The following is a 22,630-nucleotide window of genomic DNA, read 5'->3' on the forward strand; positions in this document are numbered from 1 at the left end:
CATTCAGAAGTTCACAGGTAATGTGTTGTCGGAATATCCGATGCAAATCAAGTGTACGTTGATAATTATGCAAACCGTATTGTCACGTAACCCATAATCGGCCGCATTTTACCTATTTGCGTGTGTGTGCCGGCGTTGTTCCGTGTTCGTTTACCCGATAAATAAACAGCTAGAAGCAATGCACCACTTGTCACAAACACGTACATACATGAATTCTAACCTTATTTTCTTCCCAGTGGGAATACTAGAAGACCGTCGCCGGTTAGCCTAGCCTTCCCATAGACACCCCCATTCGTAGCCTGTGGGAGTATGACGGTAAACTATCGTTGCCCTGTGCGGCATTGGCCCATTCATGCACTGGAACATGGTGATGTTCATTAAACACTTCGTAATATGCCCATATATGTTTGGATGGACATGAAATTTCACACAAAGGTAGTTGAATTACCATAAATACCAGATGATGCTTTTTTGCCCACGTCCTTTCGAAATTTTCAATGAAAGTACGGGACATACGGCACAAGGGAGCGTGTCCGGGTTTGGGTAAGTGTCTGACTATGGGTATATGGTGACGATAACATAACTTAAATCTAGTCATTTCTAGATGTGCCTTTTGGATACTTTGAAAGACTGTCGCTTAAAAGAAGTTGTCCGTGGCATGTCATACAATTCACTGGCAATTTCGTCTATCTGGTAGGCATGTAGGCTACGTTTGTGCTGCTGCCACAAGATGTCACTTTCGTATCAATCGTCACTTTTTCTGGTGCTGTCCTTTGGACGTATCCTTAAATTCTTGTCTATTCTGGTCCCTGGGAAATTAATCTGGCTCTGTGTAAAACTAATTTACGCACTGTTGGGACTGAGATACGACTCGGTAAACTAGTCATGACAGTAACCACTCCACTTGACTTTTGTTATCACTTTAAGCAAAATAGTGAAATTCGTTGAATGAGGGTAAATGCTGGAACCGTCACTAATTATTTCAGAGTCCTGAGGCTAGGCTTTGCGACAAACGAGTCTGTACGGCTATCAATGTCTTAATTCGTTTTTTAAACATTTTTTAAATTAAATTTCATCGTGGAAATGTGGAAATTGATGTCGTCAGTCTGTCCTTTTATCTAGGCTATACATCTCAAGTAATTCAACTCTCTGATAGGTCTGGGCAAAAATGCAAGCAATATATCCATGGGCTCCAGTAACACAATTAAGAGACTGTTCAGGGATGCTTTACTGATTGTGTGCGTCTGATTCTGTTGTACTGCATTTTAAATGGGACACGTAAATTACGATTGCGTTTTCTAACTACGACGATTACATATTACATTCTTTTTCGATATCGTGTGTACTATCCTACAAATGAGCAATTAAAAAACGGAATATAATATCTGCGAATAATTGGTATCCCTTTGCTGAACACCTTATCGTACATATATTGCGTTCTGGGCAAAAATTAGGCTTGGATTAAACGTTAAAAGTTTAATAAAATGTCTTAGATCAGATTTTGCGAATTAATGAACGCCTTTATTTGAACATTAATGTTTTGAGTTCCGGGTCCTGCAGTGATTATGCTAAATTTTCGTTCCGACCACAACTGCAATCTCAGAATTTTAACGAGCCAATTTTTCTTAATTAGTTGCCTTTCATATTTTCATGAGATGATTTACCCGCTTAAAACATATGATCAGAATTAGCTTTGCATTACATGAAGAATTAAAGTCCAGTTGTATAAAAAGAGGTAAAGAAACATATCAAATTAACGACTGCGATGAAAGAATAGGCTCATCATCATCCTAATTAAGTTATTTCATCATTAAACAAAACTAAAAACTTAACACAATGCAGGTTTATGAGCCTGTTGATTCACCTCATTTGATAAGTTAAAACTACTGCCTCTTTGTATGTAATTGTTTGCAATATAGCACGATAAGCACTATGTGAACTTGGGACTTTTATTGTTCATGGCATACATAGCTGTTTCTGTCATAATGTGAGTTAAGAGGGTTAAAAAAATCCCTCAACTTGAAAAGTACCTAATTCATAAAAATTAAGAATAATAGCTTGTTCAAATTCTGCGATTGCAATTTGGAATGAAAACCAGCATACACAGTGATCCCCCATGACGGGAGTTTGGGAATCTCTGGCGTTGAATATATTGGCCTGCACCATACTAAAAAATATGGACCAAGTCACTGACGTCACCCAATGACTTTCCATAGGCTCGGTGAATAGCATTTTGAAATGCGGTTTTTGGGCGCCATCATGTTGTACAAATTGAGCCAGGGACTGCAAAATGGGGAAAAGGGTGAATATGAGCATGAAGTCCTTGGTCTACACACTCACGGGTAGGATGGATTTAATATTTCATTTTTACAAATTTGCTTTTCAAAGGGGATTGTGACACCCCCCTGGTGCACATCCTGTTGCTGACGTGCGTTTGTGGCATGGGACATGGACCGTGTGATGTCGGACAGCTGCCAGCCTCCACAAGTGCATCTGTTTGTACAAGTCAAGCCCTTAATCGCTTAAAGGGGAGAAGTATTGGAGATTTCACACTTAAGTCATCTGATGAAGCACTGAGTTGAATTACATAGGTCAGGTTCCCAGTCCATCAGAGTGCCGTTAGAGGATGATGTGTTTTGCATCGCAAATAGGAAGGACTTTAGATCTGCCAAGCCCGTGAAAAAGATGCAGCCGCCTCTGGATATTGGAACTGTTATTTCTGGCCAGTGGTAGCCGAGAGACCTAAATAAATTGAGCACACTGAGCCTTCTTTGCCTCCCCCCCCAAATTACGTGTCTGCATGGTTGATTTGTTCTGGAATTCATTATGATCATATGAATAGCTATTTTCAGGAATATCTGATTAAAGTTTGTATGTCTGCCTTGCCTTTAGAATTTTCTATTTTACTTTCCAGTGTTGGGTAGCTCAGGTGTTTGTTCCCTTTTTTAAACACAACCAGGTTTCACGATCCTTCACTTTGTTTCTGAGTAAAAGGTACTCACTGATTGGCCAAAAAAAAGGTGTCCAACTATCCACGTCCAAGAAACTTTATGGTGACTATTTCACTCTGGTATGGTTCGATATGAGTGAGGTTTAGATTCAACAGGGCTGGCTGCAGTCAATCCTGGCAGCTGAATTGAATTATAAATAAAATTTGGTTAATTGGTTGAGTAACTAAGTTACTAGTTAAACAGTTACTTTTTACAACTTCTCATTAAATAAATGAAATCATTTAAAAATTTGTTTTGTGTTTACTTAGTTTCCCTTTGTCTAATAGTACATTTGTTTCTAAAGATCTGAAACCGTCCAGTGTGACCAATATGCAATAATAGAGGAAATCAATCAAATACTTTTTCTCAGCTCTGTAAACAGAGTAACAATTCCAGTAATGGTAGTGGATGACTAAGTCATATTCCATGGCAGATCTATTGATAATTGGTTCTGCCCGATATCTAGCATGGAATACTGTAAGTGTGATAGCAGTAGATCTACGTTGGCACTGTGTATAAGCAGGAACTGATATGTGGAACTAATAGTCTATTTTTTTCATTTTGCACTGTAATTAACAAAAATGAATTAGTTATTTTTTTCTTTGCATTTCTAACTAACTGCATTTTATTTATCCTCTGTGGACAAGTAATTAATTAAATTTTTGAAATCAGTTGCATAACTGGAATAAGGGGTATCTTACCTGACTTTTGAAGAATGTTTTAAAGTTTCCTGTACAGTGTATAGCATCTACATGTTCTCCATCTGGAGAAATAAAGCTTTGATTTGGCAGAGGTCAGCAATGAAGAACGTGACTTTAATAAGGAACTAAGTGAGTTATTTAGTGATAAGGATAATTAGATAAGATTATCAATATCAGGGTTATCTATATGGAAAGATTAGATGGTGGGGAAGGGGAGAGAGATGGGGTGAGAGAGCGGTCCACTTACAATCTACTGTAGCTTTATGGACAAGAATGGGAGGATAGAAATGAAAAAGTTACAGTAAGCTGGATATCTTTAAAGTTAATTTTTGAAAAGCTGACAAGATGATAGGAACAGGGGAAATAAGGGAGAGTGGAATCGGATAACATTAGCTCATCAGGCGTCCAAAAACATGGGCAGAATTTCTGAAGTGGTCAACAGCGCGTCATACAGCAGTGTAAGGCATCGGAAACCTCAGACAGTGAGGGACAGGCACTCCACATATCACACCCCTACACATGCTGCACCATCCTGTCTCCGCTGTCTTCACTCAAACACACAAATTCTAAAATCAATAGATCATTATTGTCCCACAAGGAGAAATTCGGTTTGCAGCCATGGTTTAAAACATTTATGAATGACCACATTAAAATTGGCAATAGAGACAACCATAAAACAATAAGACAATAAAACAATAAACGATAAAACAAGAATGCAACATCTTGTCAGAAGTGAAGAAAACCACATTTCTGCAAGGTGCAAAGAGTGTTCAGTATCACAGTGCAAAGGGGCAGAGAGAGTGAACATTAATGAGCACAGGTTATTTCATGCTAAGCCTGTCAAAATGATCCTTGGATCTCTTAGTCATCCTGACAGGCCCCCTAATACGACAGCCTGGCAGCAGGGGCTCAAACACTTTCTGCAGGGGGTGGTCAGGACTGTCTAAAATGGCCTTGGGCTTCCTAAGGACCTGCTTGTAATAAATGCACAGGAGCTAGGCCTGTCTCAGCCCCCACTATTTTACTCACCAACATAATGAGGCTGCCAACCACCTTTCATAATTCAGTTTGGGGCTGGGTGAAGACATTCTAAAATCAGTCATCGTGTCCTTAGTTTTTGATTTTTTTTTTTTTTTTTCCATATCAATACACAGCACTGTACATAACATTACAAATAGCATAAAAATAAATATTGGATTAAAAACAAAATAATCCGGGAGATCATAGAAGGGCTAGGGCAGGATACAGGGACCACGCACGAGGGGCTTTGGGAGAACCAATAAGGTAACTAACACTACATGTCCCAGAAATCCTTGGTCAGGGAAGTACATTCACGCAGAATGGCTGCTCCTAATCAAGGGTTTGATGCGCCCTCTATAAAGCGAGGCTTATCGGCACGAAATTGGACTTTAAAATCAGTTCCAAGTATTAGAGTTGTATGGGACCTGCTAATTCAGCAAAGATCGGCTGATGTCGGTACCGTCAGGAAGTTTCTCTTGTAGCTGGCTTTGTCGTAACTAACAGCTAACTTGTAAACAGCGACGTTTCTTTTGTTTTTCTGTTCTCAAAGTGGGGACTGACAGCGTCTGCACCAATTCTGCACTTTTAGCACATTAATACCGCCAGAGTAGCCTGTAAACGATGTCTATTTCCAGATCGAAGGTAGCGGCAGGACTTGTAATTGCAGGGGTCTTGACATTTACTTTTGGGGTGATTATTCTGTTCGTAGGACCGATAATAATCGACGACCAGATAGTTAAGGTGAGTGATCGTTTCAAAACTAAAAGCTCACTGAATGTAATGGCTATGTATTCGGGCACTACTGCTATAGCCCAGCTGTACACTATGCTCTAATTTGTAGTTAATAATAGTGTAAATGAGAGAATTAAAATCGTTCGTCCCATTTCTAAAATTGAATTCCATTAATAGATTTAGTGCATCAGGGACTTTCTGCCCTTCGTTGTCTCACATCTGGACCAGCGCTCATTGCAAATATTTTCACCCAAATCTGTTTCAGTTCATCCACAGGTGATCTTGCGCCGCAAATCATTTTAGCTGCTTTGTTGTGCAGCCCTGGAATTGTATCGATATGTTCCTTTTAATTAATCCAACCGATACATACATCTGAGAAGTGTAGCGCATGCCTAATATGCGACACGACAGAGACTGGTGATTATGTGAAGAAAAGGTTTTAATATTTTTATCTTAAAAGAAAAGAAATCTGATTAGCCTACTGTGGTTCAGTGATGGAAGGAGGTGCATAATGTACAGTAGTCCAAGGCTGCCAATAACAATAGCCTAATGTTTTAGTTCGCACGCAGTTTTGCCGTTTATTTTTATTTTCGTTGCATGATTCAAAAATCTACCCACTATATATGGGATGTTATGCGCCAGTTGTATAACTGCCAACTCGGGTTACATGTAGTCTAATTGGGAAAGAAGTGAACATTCCATCTGCTTTATATTGAAAAGTGTCACGGGGCGCAGAATATGGGATCTCGCCCAGTTTGACTGGACAAGAGTGCAATAAAAATGCATTTTCGCTATTTCAAAATGTCTTCAAACTGAAGTGAGGCTATCCTGTTACGATTTGTTGTGCTGTTGTAGCATGTTAAATTAGCTAGCTGGAGATTTACAGTACATTCTTCTGGCTGTCATGGTGAAAAATGTTGTCTACTTCGTTGAGTTTGTACATTTACAGACTGTCGTGTTGCTTTCTCTTACGAGATCCACCGTCTTTCCACCTCTGTCGTTCTAGAATGTGGAGATCAACCCCAATAATGGATTGTCCTACACCATGTGGAAGGACATCCCAGTGCCTTTCTTCATGTCGGTGTACTTCTTCAATGTGCTTAATCCCAGTGAGGTCCTTGCTGGAGAGAAGCCAATGCTGGAGGAACGAGGACCTTATGTGTACAAGTAAGAACTGTAACTCATTGTACACTCCCACTGTATATAAATATGAATCACATATACATATTTCCATATGCATAATCTATAGTGAGCACCATAATGTTTGGGTATTTTTTTATAATTTGGCTGTGTACTCTGTATTTTCGTTTCACCATGTAGAAATCGCTGCACTTTTTTATAAATAGTCCATAAATACTTCCTAATATTTGGGACAAATGGTATCACAGAGGTTTCTGATTAGTCAGATCTGTGTAATTGCTTTAAAGTTAACTAGTCTTTTGATTGCTTTCAGAGGGTTATTGGCGTTTATCAAAATGTGGACCAGAGTTGTGTCTCACAGCTGATGCTGTTTTATTCTATGCAAAAGCATTACACGGTAGTAAATACAATGCAGTTTGTCCATCTGTGGGACTTGGTTGTCAAATCTGCTTTCTGCTGGTGTTTTGGATATATTATGTTGGTTAATGGTGCACTGCGTGGATGAAATACACCAGTGAAATAGACCAATAGCCTCCCAGCAGCACCTCTGATGGAGCACTTCCTTGAGAGGTGGAGAACTGCATTCCAGAATTCAAAATGATAAACTCAGTCACAAGTTTCCTGGCTACTCTGATGGGTGATGCTCTGATGTCTAAAGCTCACTTGCCAGGGCTTTACCCTGCTTTGCCTGTCTTCTCTCCTTGTGAAGGAACTTTACTTTATTCTCCAGTGATATCACCTGGGTCTCGCTTGTCTTTGAAGCAACCAAACTTTTTTATGTGATTTAATGTCACTGTGTTTACCCCCCCCCCCCCCCCCCATGTTTTTCTTTTTGTAAAAAGGTTTTAATTGGAAGAAAGTTTGGTCATTTTTCTTACTTCTCATAGTTCACACGGGCATGAAAACAAATGGATGCCAACATGGGATCAGTTGTGTATGAAATGGGTCATCTTATCTTTCAACAGATAGTAAAGTATGATATGTTTAGGTAAATCGTCTGTTTTCCATTTTAACTTTGTTAGAAAGCATTTTTCCAGGACCATAAAAGGTTTTACTACTTATTGCTATATATCACAAGTATAATCATGAGCAATTAAAACAAACAATTATTATTATTATTATTATTTTATTTTTCTTTCCGTGACTTGCAAAGTGCCTTTTTGCAGTGGCATGACTAATCAAATCTGTATGATGGGTTAGTGGGTGAGTGGGCTGGTGGGGATTTCTGTGTGTGTTAGTGATCTAGCCTTCAGACCAGTCAGTTGAGGTATGTTTTACAAACCCTAAAGCACCGTTCTTTGCAGGCCTGAAATAGATCTTATTGTGTTTAATATATTTGTACTGAAACATTCCGGGAGAGAGCTGATGGACTTAAGTTATCATGGTTCACTCTTCAGCGAGCAAGTTCCTGGGGTTTAATGTTTTCTTATCTGCAGCATGCATTTTGTTTTGTTGACTAGTTATTTGTGTAAGGGGTGAAGGTCTGTTCGTGGTAATTATTGATTAAATCATATAGCGCATTACATAGCAGTAGTTACAGCTGCTCTGTGCCAAAACACATTATTGCGCACGAAGGGCAGTACATGGAGCAAAGCAAAAAACTGGACACCCGGCAGCAACACACATTATGGTTTAACAAGTGAAGAACACACACGGCATAATTACACATACAGCTAATGCAGCAGTCCAATGCGTTATTCTTTGTTCTTAAAATTAATCTCTGAAAGTGTATGAGCGGTTGTGCTTTCTCTGCCATCCTTCCAGTAGTTGACCACACACCATGGTGTGTTCTATTTTAACCCAAAGCAATGCATGACTGAGGGAGGAGGAATGTAAACCAGGTGCACACTCCTGGTGAGAACCTGAACATGGGCCTTTTTTTTTTTTCTCTTTTCTCGTCATTGAAAGGAAGCATTTGTTCTTCTTTCACTTCTTTTTTTCACTGGTATAAAACCTTAAATCCTGTTTTTGTCTGGGTTTTCTGTTCTGGCTGTGTGCTATGTTTCTGGCTAATGCTAATCCAGCACTTCTCTTGGCCTACTTTCCTCTGACCTCTCCCCAGCCACTGACATTTATGTGCTCATGGTATTTCCCCTCCCAGTGTGGGCCCCCAACTCCCGTCTTGCTTCATGGCTCAGCAGTTAAAGTGTAGAACATTTTGTAATTGCAGGGGTTGTGGTACAAATTAGTTAATTATGGCAGTAATTCAAAAGGAGCCCACCTGACTCCTAACTTGCATTGGTTTGACAACATGTTGATTCTAAGATGCTGGAACCTCGTCTGGCACCGGCAATCATACCTTGGTCAAAAAATCTGCTTGGATCACCCAGTCTAATGTGTGGTCGAACAACTACTAAACCTGTTCACCATGTCTGCATGCTTTCTATGTTGAGTTGCAGACATATGTTTTGTGGTTTTAAGGAGCAGGCTACTAGTGTTAACATGCAGGTGTATCTAATACAGTGGCCTGTGTGTATATCAGGGTGTAAAATTAACTTTTTTTTATGCACGAGCCACTGTGTCTGGTAGATTCTCAACTTCTACCAACCACTCACCTTTTCTTACCAGGCAATCAGTATTAAAGGCTAAATACGACAGTGGGAGCAATACATTCATCCGCCACTGTGGCGTGTGAGCCTCACAAATTTACCAACCACTCCGCAAAATCACCCACATTTGGCGGATGGTGGGTGTTAATTTTACACCCTGGGGTGTATCTACAGTCGTTTGCGTAAGTGTTGATTGGATGAGTCTTTGGTAAATTGCTGGGATTTTTTCATGGCTTATTTCTGAGCAAAGCTAATGGTGAGAAGGGCAACCATTATTACATCCATACTGCTGCCATCTCCCCACAGCTGTGTTTTATGCATGTGCAGGACATGACTAAAGGAAGCCAAGTAAACCCCCCCCCCCCCCCTCCCCCCCGCCTCGACCTATGTCCTTCATTGTCATGTGCTCGTTGAAAGTTCTTTCCAAAAATACAAGTCAAGGGATGTTTTCAGCTGACTTGGTGTTGGTAGGAACTTCCTCAAATTTCCTCAGTGTTCATGTGTATTTTTTGGTGTTGTTTTTCCGGCCAACCGAAAGTGTGACTGCTAAGCTGTTTAGATGATGAATACGCAGGCTGTAGTTTGCATTGGATTAACAGTTCAAAAAGAATTGGCACAATCTTGCCATAGCATTTGGCTGCCACTTAGTCCTGTCCTTGGGGCCCAGTGTCTGTCCGTATCTGAAGCTATGTTTGATTCTAACATAGCATCTGTCTGCCTCCTTTGTTCTGTTTTAGGGAATACCGTCAGAAGGACAACATCACGTTTCATGCCAACAACACTGTTTCTTATCGGGAGTACCGTCAGTACCACTTTATGAGGAACATGTCTGCGGGGAACGAGTCTGATGTGGTCACCATCCCTAACATGCTGGTTCTGGTATGAGGGTTTTGGCTTATAAAAATCCCTCATTACAATTGACAAGTTTTCCCATTTTCATTGACCGAATTACCTGTGTTGTCATCCAAGACAAAGACTGTCTTTATAAAAACCAGCGTATTTCTACTGGGACGCCTACCTGTCTATCAACAATGGTGACCTGCCTGCTTATAGCACTTTTGTGCGTGTGCGCGCGTCGTGTGTGTCTCAGGGTGCTGCAGTGATGATGGAGAACATGCCGTATGCAGTGCGGTTGCTGATGAGCTCCACGTTCAAGGCCTTCGGTGAGACTGCTTTCTTGACCAAGCCAGTGGGCGAGCTGATGTGGGGCTATGACAGCAAGCTGGTGGATTTCCTAAACAACTACCTCCCTGGCATGCTGCCCTCCAGTGGCAAGTTTGGCCTTTTTGCTGAGGTAAGTTCTGGCTATGGGTGCAGATTTTGGCCATGTAACAATTGACCACTTTCTGCGCAAACCAAACATACCACCCTCTTGTGTCAATATGTTGGCAAAGGACAGAGGCTTATCAGTCAAATTTTCTCAATGGCATTGATTTGCAGAAAACTGACAACCCTCTTGTGTCAATATGTTGGCAAAGGACAGAGGCTTATCAGTCAAATTTTCTCAATGGCATTGATTTGCAGAAAACTGACAACATTTCAGCTGACTAAATTAGATTTTTAAAAACAGTGCTGTCTGCATACAACAAAGACGGATAATAAAAATGAGCAAAAAGGGCTGGTAGTTGTAAATGTAATGCTGTCATGTCAGGTTTGAGATTCAGACTGTAAAGTTCTGTCATGTTTGGCAGACCAGTCTTCGATGTTAGCGTTATACTTGCATGCAAATTGCTCTGTTGACAGCAGGCAAGTACTGATGTGCATAGAGGATGGATTTTTAAAATTTCAATAAATGTCCAATAAAGTAGCAAAGGGCATTTGGGAGCTTTTAATGGACGTTTAGAATCCGTGGGGCGAGACATGTGACACAGTCCATAGGCTGGCCCAGATTCCCCCCGACACGGGTGGGGATTCAATCCTGTCATGGCACTTATTCAGCTGTGGTCCTTCCTCTGTCTGTTACCCTCTCTGCTTTCAGGCTGAAAAAAGGTCATATTAGAGCAGTGTATAAATGTTTGTTGGTTTTGCATTGTCCCCCTTGTGTACCTGTGTATATTTATATATTTGTTTCTGTGTGTATATCTAAACTTCATGTGAAGAGTTTTTAAAAGGGCTGTTTCAGTTGAATTGTACTATTTAGGACTGGTACAGCATGTCTACTGTGCCTTAGCTGGGGCCAAATGTGTGTGTGGACTAAAGGCTGCTTGTCTGGCCTGTGACCTTTTCCCCGGGGTCAGATTCTAATGCCCCGTTTCCTTCTGGCTGTCTGCAGTTCAACAACTCCAACACGGGACTGTTCACCGTGTTCACAGGTCAGGACGACATCAGGAGGGTCCACAAAGTGGACTCGTGGAACGGCTTGAAGGAGGTGAGCCAGGCCGTCCAGTCAGGAAACACATTGTGGCTGGCGTGCCGTGAGCTGCGCTGGCTGCCACATGATGGGGAGGGGGAGGGGGAGGGGGAAGGAAGTTCCTTGTACTGCGGTGCTGAAGAGTTCAGAATTTGAGGGACAACCTTAAAGCTCAGAAGCAGAGTCACCGCGCAAGAAATGTTCAGGGGATGGTGTTCTCTCGATGTGCTCGCGTGGTGAAATGCTGTTCTCGGGATTTCATGTGTGTGCATTGCATCTTAAACGTTTGGTTAGCCTCCTATTTCTTTTACCCAACTTGTTTTACCTACACACACACACACACACACACACACACACACACACACTGAATGCAGGTGAACTACTGGAGGACTAAGCAGTGCAACATGATAAATGGAACAGCAGGACAGATGTGGCCCCCCTTCATGACCACAGAGTCCACACTGCCCTTCTACAGTCCGGATGCCTGCAGGTAACCCCCTCCAAATGCTAAGAAGGTCTCCCATTACCTACTACCGTTGCCCCAAATCACTTCACTGAAAGTCAGCCCTATGGTGCATGGGATTAAGGAGCAAGAGTTTTTTTTTTTTTTGTGTGACCTATAAGTGTTTGAGGCTGGTGGAGGTTTTAAAAGAAGGAATACTTGCATATTGAATAAAATGTTTTTTTAAATTTATTTGTTGTGTTTGGCACGACATTGTAAATTCTAGATGTGACTCTTGCCTCACTGTTATGCAACTTTTTATACCTTCCATGACTTAATTGAAAATGCGTGACAGACTGCTGTTTCTTATAGGGTTGGGAAATTATTTTAGCGATGTAACGAAATAAACAAATGGAGTGCCTCCAAAACAGATTGGTTAAGTGTGCACAAGATGACTTTTCATTTCTTTATATTGGATAGTAAAAGATTGTTGTTTGTGCTAAAGCGGTTTTTCATCATTAACAGCAATATTTATGATCCTTGACATTTGCTACCATTGGGTGTGAAACGGTTAGTTTTTTCCTAAAGCCTGATACTATGGGTTTTTTAAATTTATTATGTTTAAATTGAGGACATTTCCTTGATGATATTGCCAGTGAGTCTGCTGCATTGGAATTTAATTTGATTAATCATTTCTGTGCATTTTAACACAGTAGTGATAGACAGTCAGCTTGTCCTGAATTTCCTTTGCCTCTTTGCTCTAGGACCTTTCTCTAGGACTATAGTCTAGGCATTGGCTGGTTGACAACTTTTTGTTGGTGGCTTCAGGTTACATTGATTATTATGAATAGTGATAAGTCTGTTTGTCCACATTCAAAGATCCCCTGCTCCACGTAATCCTACTTTATAATGAAGTGGTCACTGAAGAACCATCACCCCCCCCGTCCCACAGGCCATTTCAGGGCAGCCTGCCAGTGGCACAGGAGTTGCGGTCTCGTCAGAGGCAGTTCGTGAAAATGAAGTTTTGTTCAATAATACTCATTTGAACATCCCAGGGCAATTCAAAAGGACTCTCCTTGGGTTCTCAATATTGTTTTTTCATTGAGGTCATCCATGGGGACCTTTCATTGCGTCCTTTCAATGGGTAGGGCTAAGGAGCAAAGTAAGGATGTGAGGAAAGGATGCTAGGAGGTAAAAATAAGTGATTGGAATGAGTCCTAGGAATAAGAATAGCTTGAGCAGCCACCATAAACCTAAACCAGTGACCTCACAGCCTAGCTTGTTCTTAGATGACTAGTAGCTGCAAAAAAAGCTTATTTTTCTAGCAAATGTGGGTCATTTCCAGATTTGAATGCAGGACCATATCTTATCTTGGGTAAAAAGCAAAGGAGTCATAGTACCGAGTGCTTCACGTTCCCTTTAATAGCCCCTGGTTAACAATAATTCTGTAGATCGTTAATGTTCTGGTTTTGGTGGGGTCCTTATTCAAATCTGTGCTGTGAGTAAAAACGATTGGTGCGGGCAGGTCCATGGAGCTGGTGTACCAGAGGCCAGGGGAGATGGAGGGGATCCCAGTGTACCGCTTTGTGGCACCAACGACGCTCTTTGCCAACGGCTCTGTCTACCCACCCAACGAGGGCTTCTGTCCCTGCAGGCAGTCGGGCCTCCTGAACGTGAGCAGCTGTAGGAACAGTGAGTCCCTCTGACCCAGGAAAACCAGCACGCAGGAGACCGTCTGAATCGGAGGCACAAACACACACTCAAACCCCTAAAACGCAGGCAGAAAGCACCCAATGGCCAGTTTTGAGACTGTCTGTCAGTGTGTTTGCAGGGACACTTCTGATTTACTTGCAGACTCATTGACTTACCAATTCGCTTGGTCACTCTCTTAACTCTCTTATGCTCCGACTGTCTCCCACACTCACTCTCAGAATTCCTCACTTGTTTACACCCACAGATGCCCCAGTCTTCATTTCACACCCACACTTCTACAACGCTGACCCTGTCTTGCGGACCTTCGTCCTTGGGCTGGCACCCACCGAACATGAGCACGGCCTTTTCATCGACATCCATCCTGTAAGTAAACCCACTTGCGGTAATGACATATGGGTTCATAACCCAACGTATGAAAGTTGGTTCACATTCTCTTGTTAACAGTAGTGTGCTGGTGAATGGGGGAAGAAAAGAAGTTTGTTCTTTTTTTGGACGTACATACGTAAGTTTTGTGTGACTTTGATGTTATTCGGGTTTGCTGGTGGGAGCGACTTGGGAAGGTTTTCTTTTTGACAGATCAGCAGTTGTCATGGTGATAGGCTGATTATGGTACTGATTTTCTAATAATAGTAAAAAGAGAGCAACCGTGTGGAAAAGTGGTAGTGTCGTGTATTGGAATTGAGCAGTGATCTCAGGACTAAAAGCTGTATAATTGTGCAGGATCCTACAAAATGTCTTTCATGCACATGATTCAAATTGTGGTTAATATGTAATGTGTACATTTTCCAGGATCTTCTAATATAAGAAAATAAATGCAGTGATGCATTGCAATGATGAAAGGTTCAGGAGACCTCAAGAAAGAGATACATTTGATCCATGAATAGAAGAGAAGCTTGAGTAGGAAGTGTTCTTACTGTATAAATGTGCTTCTCATGTGTTGAGACAACACGCCTTGTCAACCAACAGTCAAGATGTGCTTATCAGCATATTTAAAAAAATCTTTTCTGCAAAATGCTTATAAATATATGATGATTTTTCAAATGGCATGTTTATTTTTTTTTATAGAGAATTTGACCAAACTCTACAGTTAAAATGACCTTTGGAAGCAGTCAGTAGCTTATCTGTGTGAGGGTAACGTTTAGGAATCGAGAGTCAAGAGTATAGTGTGATGACCTGAAGGTATGATTATACAATGTTTCTTATCATGCTGTTTGACTGTAAAAGTGAGGCCACTTTGGGCTTATCTGAATTGGCTACAAAAACACTCCTTATCTGTTTGAGCCCAAAGTGTTTTTTTATTTTAATTATTTTTTTTTCCGGTATAATAGCCACGTTGGGTTGGGCTGTCTTTATCCCCCGGACCCCTCCGCCCCCTAACGTGCAGTTTCGGGTGGACTCGTAGCCTACACCAACTCTGTCTCAGTCCCCAAACAAATAATCTGTCCAACCAGCTACGTGGTGTTCTTGCGCCTGTGTCTTTATGCGTGGGGATAGCCCCCTCCCGAAGCCTTGAACAGCTCAGGTGACACAACACTCGGACCTTGTTGATTCGCCAGGTTGTAATTGCTCGCTTATCTTTTTGTCTAAATTGCCCATACCTTATCAGAAGGGCTAATTGGAAATGTCCATGAATTAGATTTGAAGGTAGATCGTAATGGCTTTATGGCATTACAATGCTTGCATTGCACCACAGTGAAAATAACATTGAGAGAGACACGTGAGGCAACCTCACAGAAAAGGGTGTTAGCTCTTATGAAAGGCCGTTTGGACTTTGCGGTGAGGCTCTCAGAACTCAGGGATTGGTGCACATCCCCTGCCACCCCTTGTATCCCACTTTCCCCTCTTGTTTATTCCCTGAAAAGAAAACCAGTTCTGCAGATGGCACTGAGATAAGATAACTGTGAGCACAGATGTTTCTTTATCTTATCCTGTTGTCTATGGTCATCCAGTAGAATATTTCTGAGTTGGGCAATACCACAAAAAACACCAATGCAAATTGAGGGTACTGATCACCTGCCTGTTATATATAGTAAGAATTAGTTTCTGTCACATACTGCTTTATTTCCAGTTGCCATTTTGAGATTATTTTGCTCATGGGTTTCACAGTTTGGGGAGCGAGCGTGTTCTGAAGATGAGCACTCTTAACCACAATGGAAGGATGTGCATTCCTGATTGTCTAATGACGTTTGAACAATTTCCTGCCAAATAAGAGCCAAAATGACTAATTCTGTCTTCAGGGTGTTATCCTGCTAGGATGAGGGAACATTTGCCGCTTTTTGCAGAAAGGACTGGTCGTTCAGCTTTTTAATATTTTTTATTTTACTTTGTGGGTTTGCTTCAGGGCTGATTTATATTTCATTAAGGGAACTTTTGTTCTGGAACCTTGAACTGATGTTTGGGTTGCATCAGTCTGCACTCGATGTACTTTCATGTTCTATCAGAATTTGGAGTTTACTTCCAACTTTAGTGGGTGGAAAAATGGAATTCCACCTGTCACATGCCAGGTGACAACCCTGGGAGGGAAAGAATTGCTGAACAGAGGGCAACTGAGGCATGACTGATTTTCACTGCCAGTTTATTACTGATGGTGAGGACGAGAGCATCTTCATTAACCAAAGGCGCAAATAATAAGCTTAAAAAGAAAGACAATGCCAAACTACCAAACGCAGGGAAAGCTTCTCAGCTGTTCAGCCTTCAGCTAATCAGCCTTTCAGCTGCTAAGCTTCTCAAATCCAGCATCCCTGCTCAGCTCCCCCTTTCTCGCCCTCGTTTTCTCCCAGTTCCCGGTGTCAGCTCTCCACCAAGGGACAAAGCATACCACCCTGCGCTGATTTGCCAGCATAACCCAGGTGTGTGTGCCCACTCAACAAGTAGGCGTGGCTGCAGACTGCCCTCTCCTGGACTGAGTGCCACCACACTTCCAAATGCCATTTTTATTTGATTTTTAAAAATGGACTTTTGGTGATTTCCATAATAAGTGGATTTTGGGCTTTGGAACCACAGCGTTTGGGGAATCTACATGGGCAGAGGAGCACTGTCAGGGGACAGGGATCACGGGCATATTTGGATAGTACCGTGTGTGTGCCTCTCACTCACATGCACACGCACACCTCACACGCTGTTTCTGTTTCAGGAGACTGGTGTGCCGATGAACGTGTCCATTCGGCTGCAGCTCAACCTGTATATGAAAAAGATTTTGGGCGTCACGTAAGTACAAGGGGACTGTCCCCCCAGTTGCCCTGGTGATGATCACTGGGATCAGTAGAACCATGATAAATCTTTCTCTCTCCAGTGAAAACGCTAATGTGATACTGGCTGAAATTGGCAGTTGGGATAAAGAGTGTATGAAGTATGCTGCAGGTATGGTTGGATATGCTCCTTCTGTATGTTCATATCCCTAATAGAGAATTAAAATTTGTCTTGTTTCAGCGAAACGGGCAAGATATCTGAGGTGGTTATGCCCATGATCTGGTTTGAAGAGGTAAGTTGTTGCTGACAACGTTCCCTCTGTGAAAGACTGACGCACCCAAATTTGACCTGTGTCAATTAATACATTTTATATAAATTTATATGCATCTTGTGGTTTGGTCTTATTTTCATTGAAAAGTTTGATGCGAGTGAAACATGCCAGCTAGCGTGCAATTCCCAGCGCAATGTCCACTTCTAAGAAATGTTTTTCCTAGTTGACACTTCCTTGTTGTGGATGTAAGGCCCATGGCCACCCCGAGTTTTGCTTTGGATAATCCACCCACCGCCGCACACAAGCTTACAGATTCTTATCCATTGCAGAGAGGGTACATCGATGGCCCTGCACTAAAAACCTTCTACACAAACCTGGTGGTGCTGCCTGCTGTAATGGAGTACATGCAGTTCATCTTCATTGGGCTGGGCCTTTGTCTCGCCATAGTAGGGGCCACTATCCTGGGATTCTGCCGTAAGGTAATCTAAGGACCACAGACGCATTCCTCCCCCACTTCACCATCCGCATTTCCCTTATTTATATGCCTGAAGTACCTAAACTAAAAAAAGAAAAGGGGGGGGGGGGCTAACCAGTGCAAGGGCAGGTCAGTTTCTTGGTGGGCAGGGTAGAAAAGTCCCCTCAAATGCTAGTAGTGCAATCCGGTTTAACAGCAGAGGTTCATTGAAATCATAAGGTCTTGCCTCTGGTCCTCTTTATAGGTGATTTGAGTTCTTGGAATTTGTGTTTGTTTGTTCATCACATTGTTATTAGTTTATGTATGTAATAATCCTTGTTACAAAAGCAGCAGTTTTTCAGCAATTGCTTCAGTGAAAAGGGCTGAGTGAGCCAAGTCAAGGTTATCTTGACCCGTGGAGTCAAAGTCTGGCTTGTGTTGCAGGACACTCCTTCTGTCGTTTTTGTGTACTGTGATGAAGGCTAGTTTGGAAATATTATTACGTGCAATCATTCCATCTTCCGTATGTCACGTGCATGGCTTATCTTTGAAGGCATTGTGTCCCTGCCTGTAATAGTTTATTCTAGCTAGATGCGCATTTCTATAAACATTAGGCATATATATATATATATATATAAATATAACTGTCCCTGTGATCTTGACTGCATAATTCTTTTAGTTTATTTGGCAATTCACATACAATTCTCCATGTGTTATTTTTATTTTTTGGCATTTGAATTTGCAATTACGTTTGTCTGAAACTGGGAATCCAAGTTGCGCTGTTTTCTTGCAGAGGTCTGAGAGTGCAACAAAAGTTGATGCGCAGTCACAGGATGGAGGGGTTCGTCACGCCACAAAAAATTACTTTCAAATCTCCTCCTGTTCTTCCAAGAACATCAATGATATCATATTTGACATGATCAGCTCAAAACTAATCGGTGATCAATTATTGGACTGATTTATTCATAATTGCTATTGTGTCCAAAAACATTGTATTCAAAAATGTGTTTGTATGACTATGAAGTCTAAAATGTAATGGCTCATTGTAATCATTGTACCTCTCTGGCAAAAATCTTTAAATATCCAGATTTTTTTAAGGCATGAGAGAAATTTGCCACATGGCCATGCAAATAGCAACTTTACGGTGATTTTGGATAAGCCACATGGTCCCATTTTAAATGGATCACTTAGCTTTTTCTTGCAAAGATATGCAAACCACGAATGAAAGAAAATGATCCAGGTGCATGCTTGAACTACGAACTGGCGATGACATCGATCAATGATGAGCAGCAAAGCCAGCTGTACGCAGCGGCCTCAATCAGATTCTTAGCGGTCTCTAGCTTATTGGGATTAAATGAGGGTTTGTTGTCTTTTAGAAGAGCATAAAAGGCACAGGAAAAGAGTCGAGCGCTGATTCGAAGCAAGTGGGGAAAGTTGTAGCAGGTGGGTATTGCACTTGACACGGGTCTTCTCTGAAAAGTTCCTCTGGTTGTTAGCGGACCCACAGGCACCTTCCTAACTCCGCCTCATACTCACCACTCTTCACCCCGCACGCCGGCTTCTTTTGAGACCAGCCAGCAGTTTGGGTTTTGGAATGATCTGATCCTTAGATATTTATTTTTCAGGCGCCCTGGTTAATTCTCCCAGATTTTCCGCTGTTTTTTTGCATTTAAGGTGGGCTCGTTACATTGCATAATTTTTTTTTGTGCGTGTGCAGTGTCCGTGGTCTGTTTTTCATGTTAGAGCTTGTGAGAGGATTTGAGGGGCCATAAGTGCTGCTCATCACTCCCAAATCTGGTCCATGTTTTGTGTGTTGCCCATGCACTCTGCTCCAGTAGCGCTCATTCAGATCTGCTCCATCTTAGTCTTTAAGCCACTAGTTAACTGTGTGCTAGTGGGAAAATGTGTCGTTCTTCAAATTGAAATGGTGTTTTTTTTTTTTTTTTTTCTCTTTATAAGCAGAGTTAAATAAAGACTCAGCAGTAACAATAAAAAGAGGGGTGTTGGTGTGGATGGATCTCGGGATTCATTGTGTCAGAGGTCTGGTGTTGCACCATCCGGCATCAGCAGAAAGTCATGGGAGTTGTGGGTTGCATGGACGTCACGGTAGCCTGGCAGATCCATTTGTGCTGGTCTGAATCGCTCAGCTTCTGTCTTTCTTCATTTTGTTCCCCTGTAGAAGAGCGGCTCTGAGAAGGCAGAGCTGCCCCACCCAAACACAGACCCAAGGACCTCCACTATCGGGAAAGACCCCTTACTGCCGGACGGCACGGACTGAGTCTGACCGGCAGCCAATCATAGCCCTGCACGCCTATGCCTGTTCCGCCCATCCACACTCACTCCTCCCCCCTCGCTCTGCTGGGATTGCTACTAACACCCTTCCCTTCCTGGTGCTGCTGCTGGCGAGAATATGCGTTTGAGAGCCAAGGACAGCTGTATAGTTGTCCCTGGATGGGAGAGCAGAGGGTTTAGGCACCCACCGCCCCCCATTCCCAAAAATTCAGCCCTCCAGAGCCGGTATCACTCAGAACACATCATAGGATCTGAATTTGGTGCCAGTTACTGCTCAGTCGCAGCTGATTTATTCATGCCCACTCATTAGACAAATAAGAAGGAAAATGCAAATATATATATATATATATTATAAGAGAATATCCTAGGAGCACAATGGTTCTCAAATTCTGTTGTGTAGACTGTCAGCTCCAGTCTATGTAATGATAGAAATCAAAGAGAAACGAAAGACCGCGAAGCACAAGGTACAGATGAGGACATTGGACCTTGGGTGATGTGTTTGCAGTGTGTTTTATTATTTGTTTTTTTAGGGAAAATTAAATCTGAGATTAGATTAATTATACAGTATCATGATGTAGTCCTTTAAGTTTAAAATATTTTGAAAGTAATATTTGCAGTATGTCAAGTGACTAAATAAATGGATGGACTACATTTATATAGCGCCTTTATCCAAAGCGCTTTACAATTAATGCCTCTCTTTAACCCATTCACACACCAACGATGAAAGGCTGCCAATCAACTCGGGTTGATTAACTAACTAGGGGTTAGGTGTCTTGCTCAGGGACACTTCGACACGCCCAGGGCGGGGGATTGAACCGGGAACCCTACGACTGCCAGACAACCGCTCTTACCTCCTGTGTCACCCCATATACCAATACCATTGTCAGCTGTAGTTAGTATTGGCAGTTTTTAAAAACAGTACCTCATCTTAATTTAGATGTCTGTTCTAGAAAAATGGGTTTTACTGCTTTTGTCATGTTCTGTTTTCATAGCAAAGACCAATTTTATCATGCTAATGAAAACACTGGGAAACTATATCCCCTTCGAGAGTAAAAAAAAGAATATATACAATATGTGCATACATGATGACTGTTAATTGTAGATGGTTGTAGAGGTTATTCCACTCCTTATTTTTTTAAGACCAACATACACACCATACAGAGTTCTCTGACGGAAGTGCTCTTTGGTTCTCGTCTACCATTCACTGATTGAACACAAGGTATCAGGTAGTGGTCAGGAGGGCCACATTTTCCTTAACTGAGAAGTCTGAGAATTTAACCCAAATGATGGGATGCTTTATATCCCTCAATGCACTGCTGCCACTGCCAAGGTCTCCCTGGGGTAAGCTGAAGCCTCACAGGAACCTCACCCACCAGTTTGTCTGTGCTCTCTACCAATGTGTGGGTCTGCTGCTGTCTGCCTAGCTGTAGGCACTGCTCACAACCCCTTTTTTATGTGATTCATCGGTGCTGATAGGGCAGAACCTCCAGAGGGGTACTGTCACTTCCTGTACTGTTGGGGGTTGTTGTCCACAGTCTGTCTCATCTGCACTGTACAGATGGGACTGGTAATCGTTTTGAATAATCAACTGGAATTTCAAAGTGCTTCGTTTTCGTATTCTTGCTTTGTTGACATACTATACTGTATTACACTACCTTCATGAACATCCAAAGAATACGCTTGCTAGTGCCAAAAGATGATCAGATAGGTGGGCTAGAACCTGACTCCTAATCTGTCCTGTTGCAGCTGTACTGTATGGATGAGGTGAGCAGTGGTTAGGGGTTTTGTCTGGAGTTGTGTAAGGAATGCTATCTGAAGGTTTGGGCAAATAGACAGACTTGAAGCAGACTTCTTTTGGATAGGCCAGATAGTCCTGTGGAACAGACCACCTTCACATTTTTGAGACAAGCTCATTCGAACTCGTAAGTAAAAGCAGTGTTTGTTTTTGGGTTTGTGTCCAAACTGAAGGGGAGATGAGCACAAACTTTGCTTCAGTGATTTATTAACAAAAGCAAGCTATGCACAACTAATGAGGTCAGTTATGTAAATGTGGGTTGGTGTTTTTGAGAAACCAAATGGTACTTGAATCCATGTGTTCTCCAGCTGTGTTAAATATTCTCAGAACATCCAGCTTTTCTGTACTTGCTCTCATGAAATTAATTTAAATATTTGAGTTTCCGGAAGGTACCTCTGTCTCCTTCTGTTTCTCACATCAATAAAAAACTACCGAACATCACTTGGTTCTGTGCGTCTCTTTGCGGAGCTGGGAGAATTCAGTTCCGCAAGAAATTGCAGCATTTTAAATCCTACTGGGGATGAGCAGCAACAGTGCCATGAAAGTATTTGCCCCCTGCCTGATTTCTACTAATATCACATATTTGTCACTGAATGATTTCTGATCTTTATACAATATGTAATATTAGACTAACAGGACAAAACAAAACACATTTTCATGAAACAAATTGAATAATTTAATAAAAGTTGTCAAACACCCATATTGCATATAAAAATGTAATTGCCCTCTTAAACTTAACTGGTTGCACCACCTTTAACATCCATAACTACAAACAGTCAGATGTTCATCTCTCTATAAATAATATACCAAACAACCAAATTTTTAACTTCTGCACAAGAATACATTTTTGGTGTCCTTACTAGCCAGTCCAACATGCATGAGACGCTATAATAACAATATAATTTATTATTATTATTATTATTAATAATGGTTTTGCTTCAAGAAAAACAAAAAACACTGCGGATACAATAAATGGCCCTGTTTTCAAGCAT

The 22,630-nt window shown here is 41.7% G+C and overlaps 1 protein-coding gene across 4 annotated transcripts; it reads left to right on the forward strand.

The window, feature by feature from the left end:
• The first annotated feature begins 5,009 nt into the window (after nucleotides 1-5,009).
• scarb1 (scavenger receptor class B, member 1) lies at nucleotides 5,010-22,079 on the forward strand. 4 transcript variants are annotated; one of them, XM_064307920.1, is made up of 14 exons: nucleotides 5,010-5,452; nucleotides 6,450-6,610; nucleotides 9,870-10,011; nucleotides 10,223-10,426; nucleotides 11,405-11,500; nucleotides 11,857-11,972; nucleotides 13,450-13,616; nucleotides 13,882-14,000; nucleotides 16,771-16,844; nucleotides 17,067-17,118; nucleotides 17,427-17,576; nucleotides 18,345-18,392; nucleotides 18,928-18,994; nucleotides 19,731-22,079. In XM_064307920.1, the coding sequence occupies exons 1-14, from the start codon at nucleotides 5,333-5,335 to the stop codon at nucleotides 19,742-19,744; spliced, it is 1,530 nt and encodes a 509-aa protein (XP_064163990.1). In that variant the 5' UTR covers nucleotides 5,010-5,332; the 3' UTR covers nucleotides 19,745-22,079. The 4 variants fall into 4 exon arrangements, with proteins under 4 accessions (XP_064163990.1, XP_064163991.1, XP_064163992.1 ...); XM_064307921.1 differs by having other exon boundaries at nucleotides 18,931-18,994; XM_064307923.1 differs by lacking the exon at nucleotides 5,010-5,452 and adding an exon at nucleotides 5,519-5,719.
• Nucleotides 22,080-22,630: the final 551 nt, after the last annotated feature.

The sequence above is a fragment of the Anguilla rostrata genome, chromosome 14 (assembly GCF_018555375.3).
Source record: "Anguilla rostrata isolate EN2019 chromosome 14, ASM1855537v3, whole genome shotgun sequence".
Classification (NCBI taxonomy): Eukaryota; Metazoa; Chordata; class Actinopteri; order Anguilliformes; family Anguillidae; genus Anguilla; species Anguilla rostrata.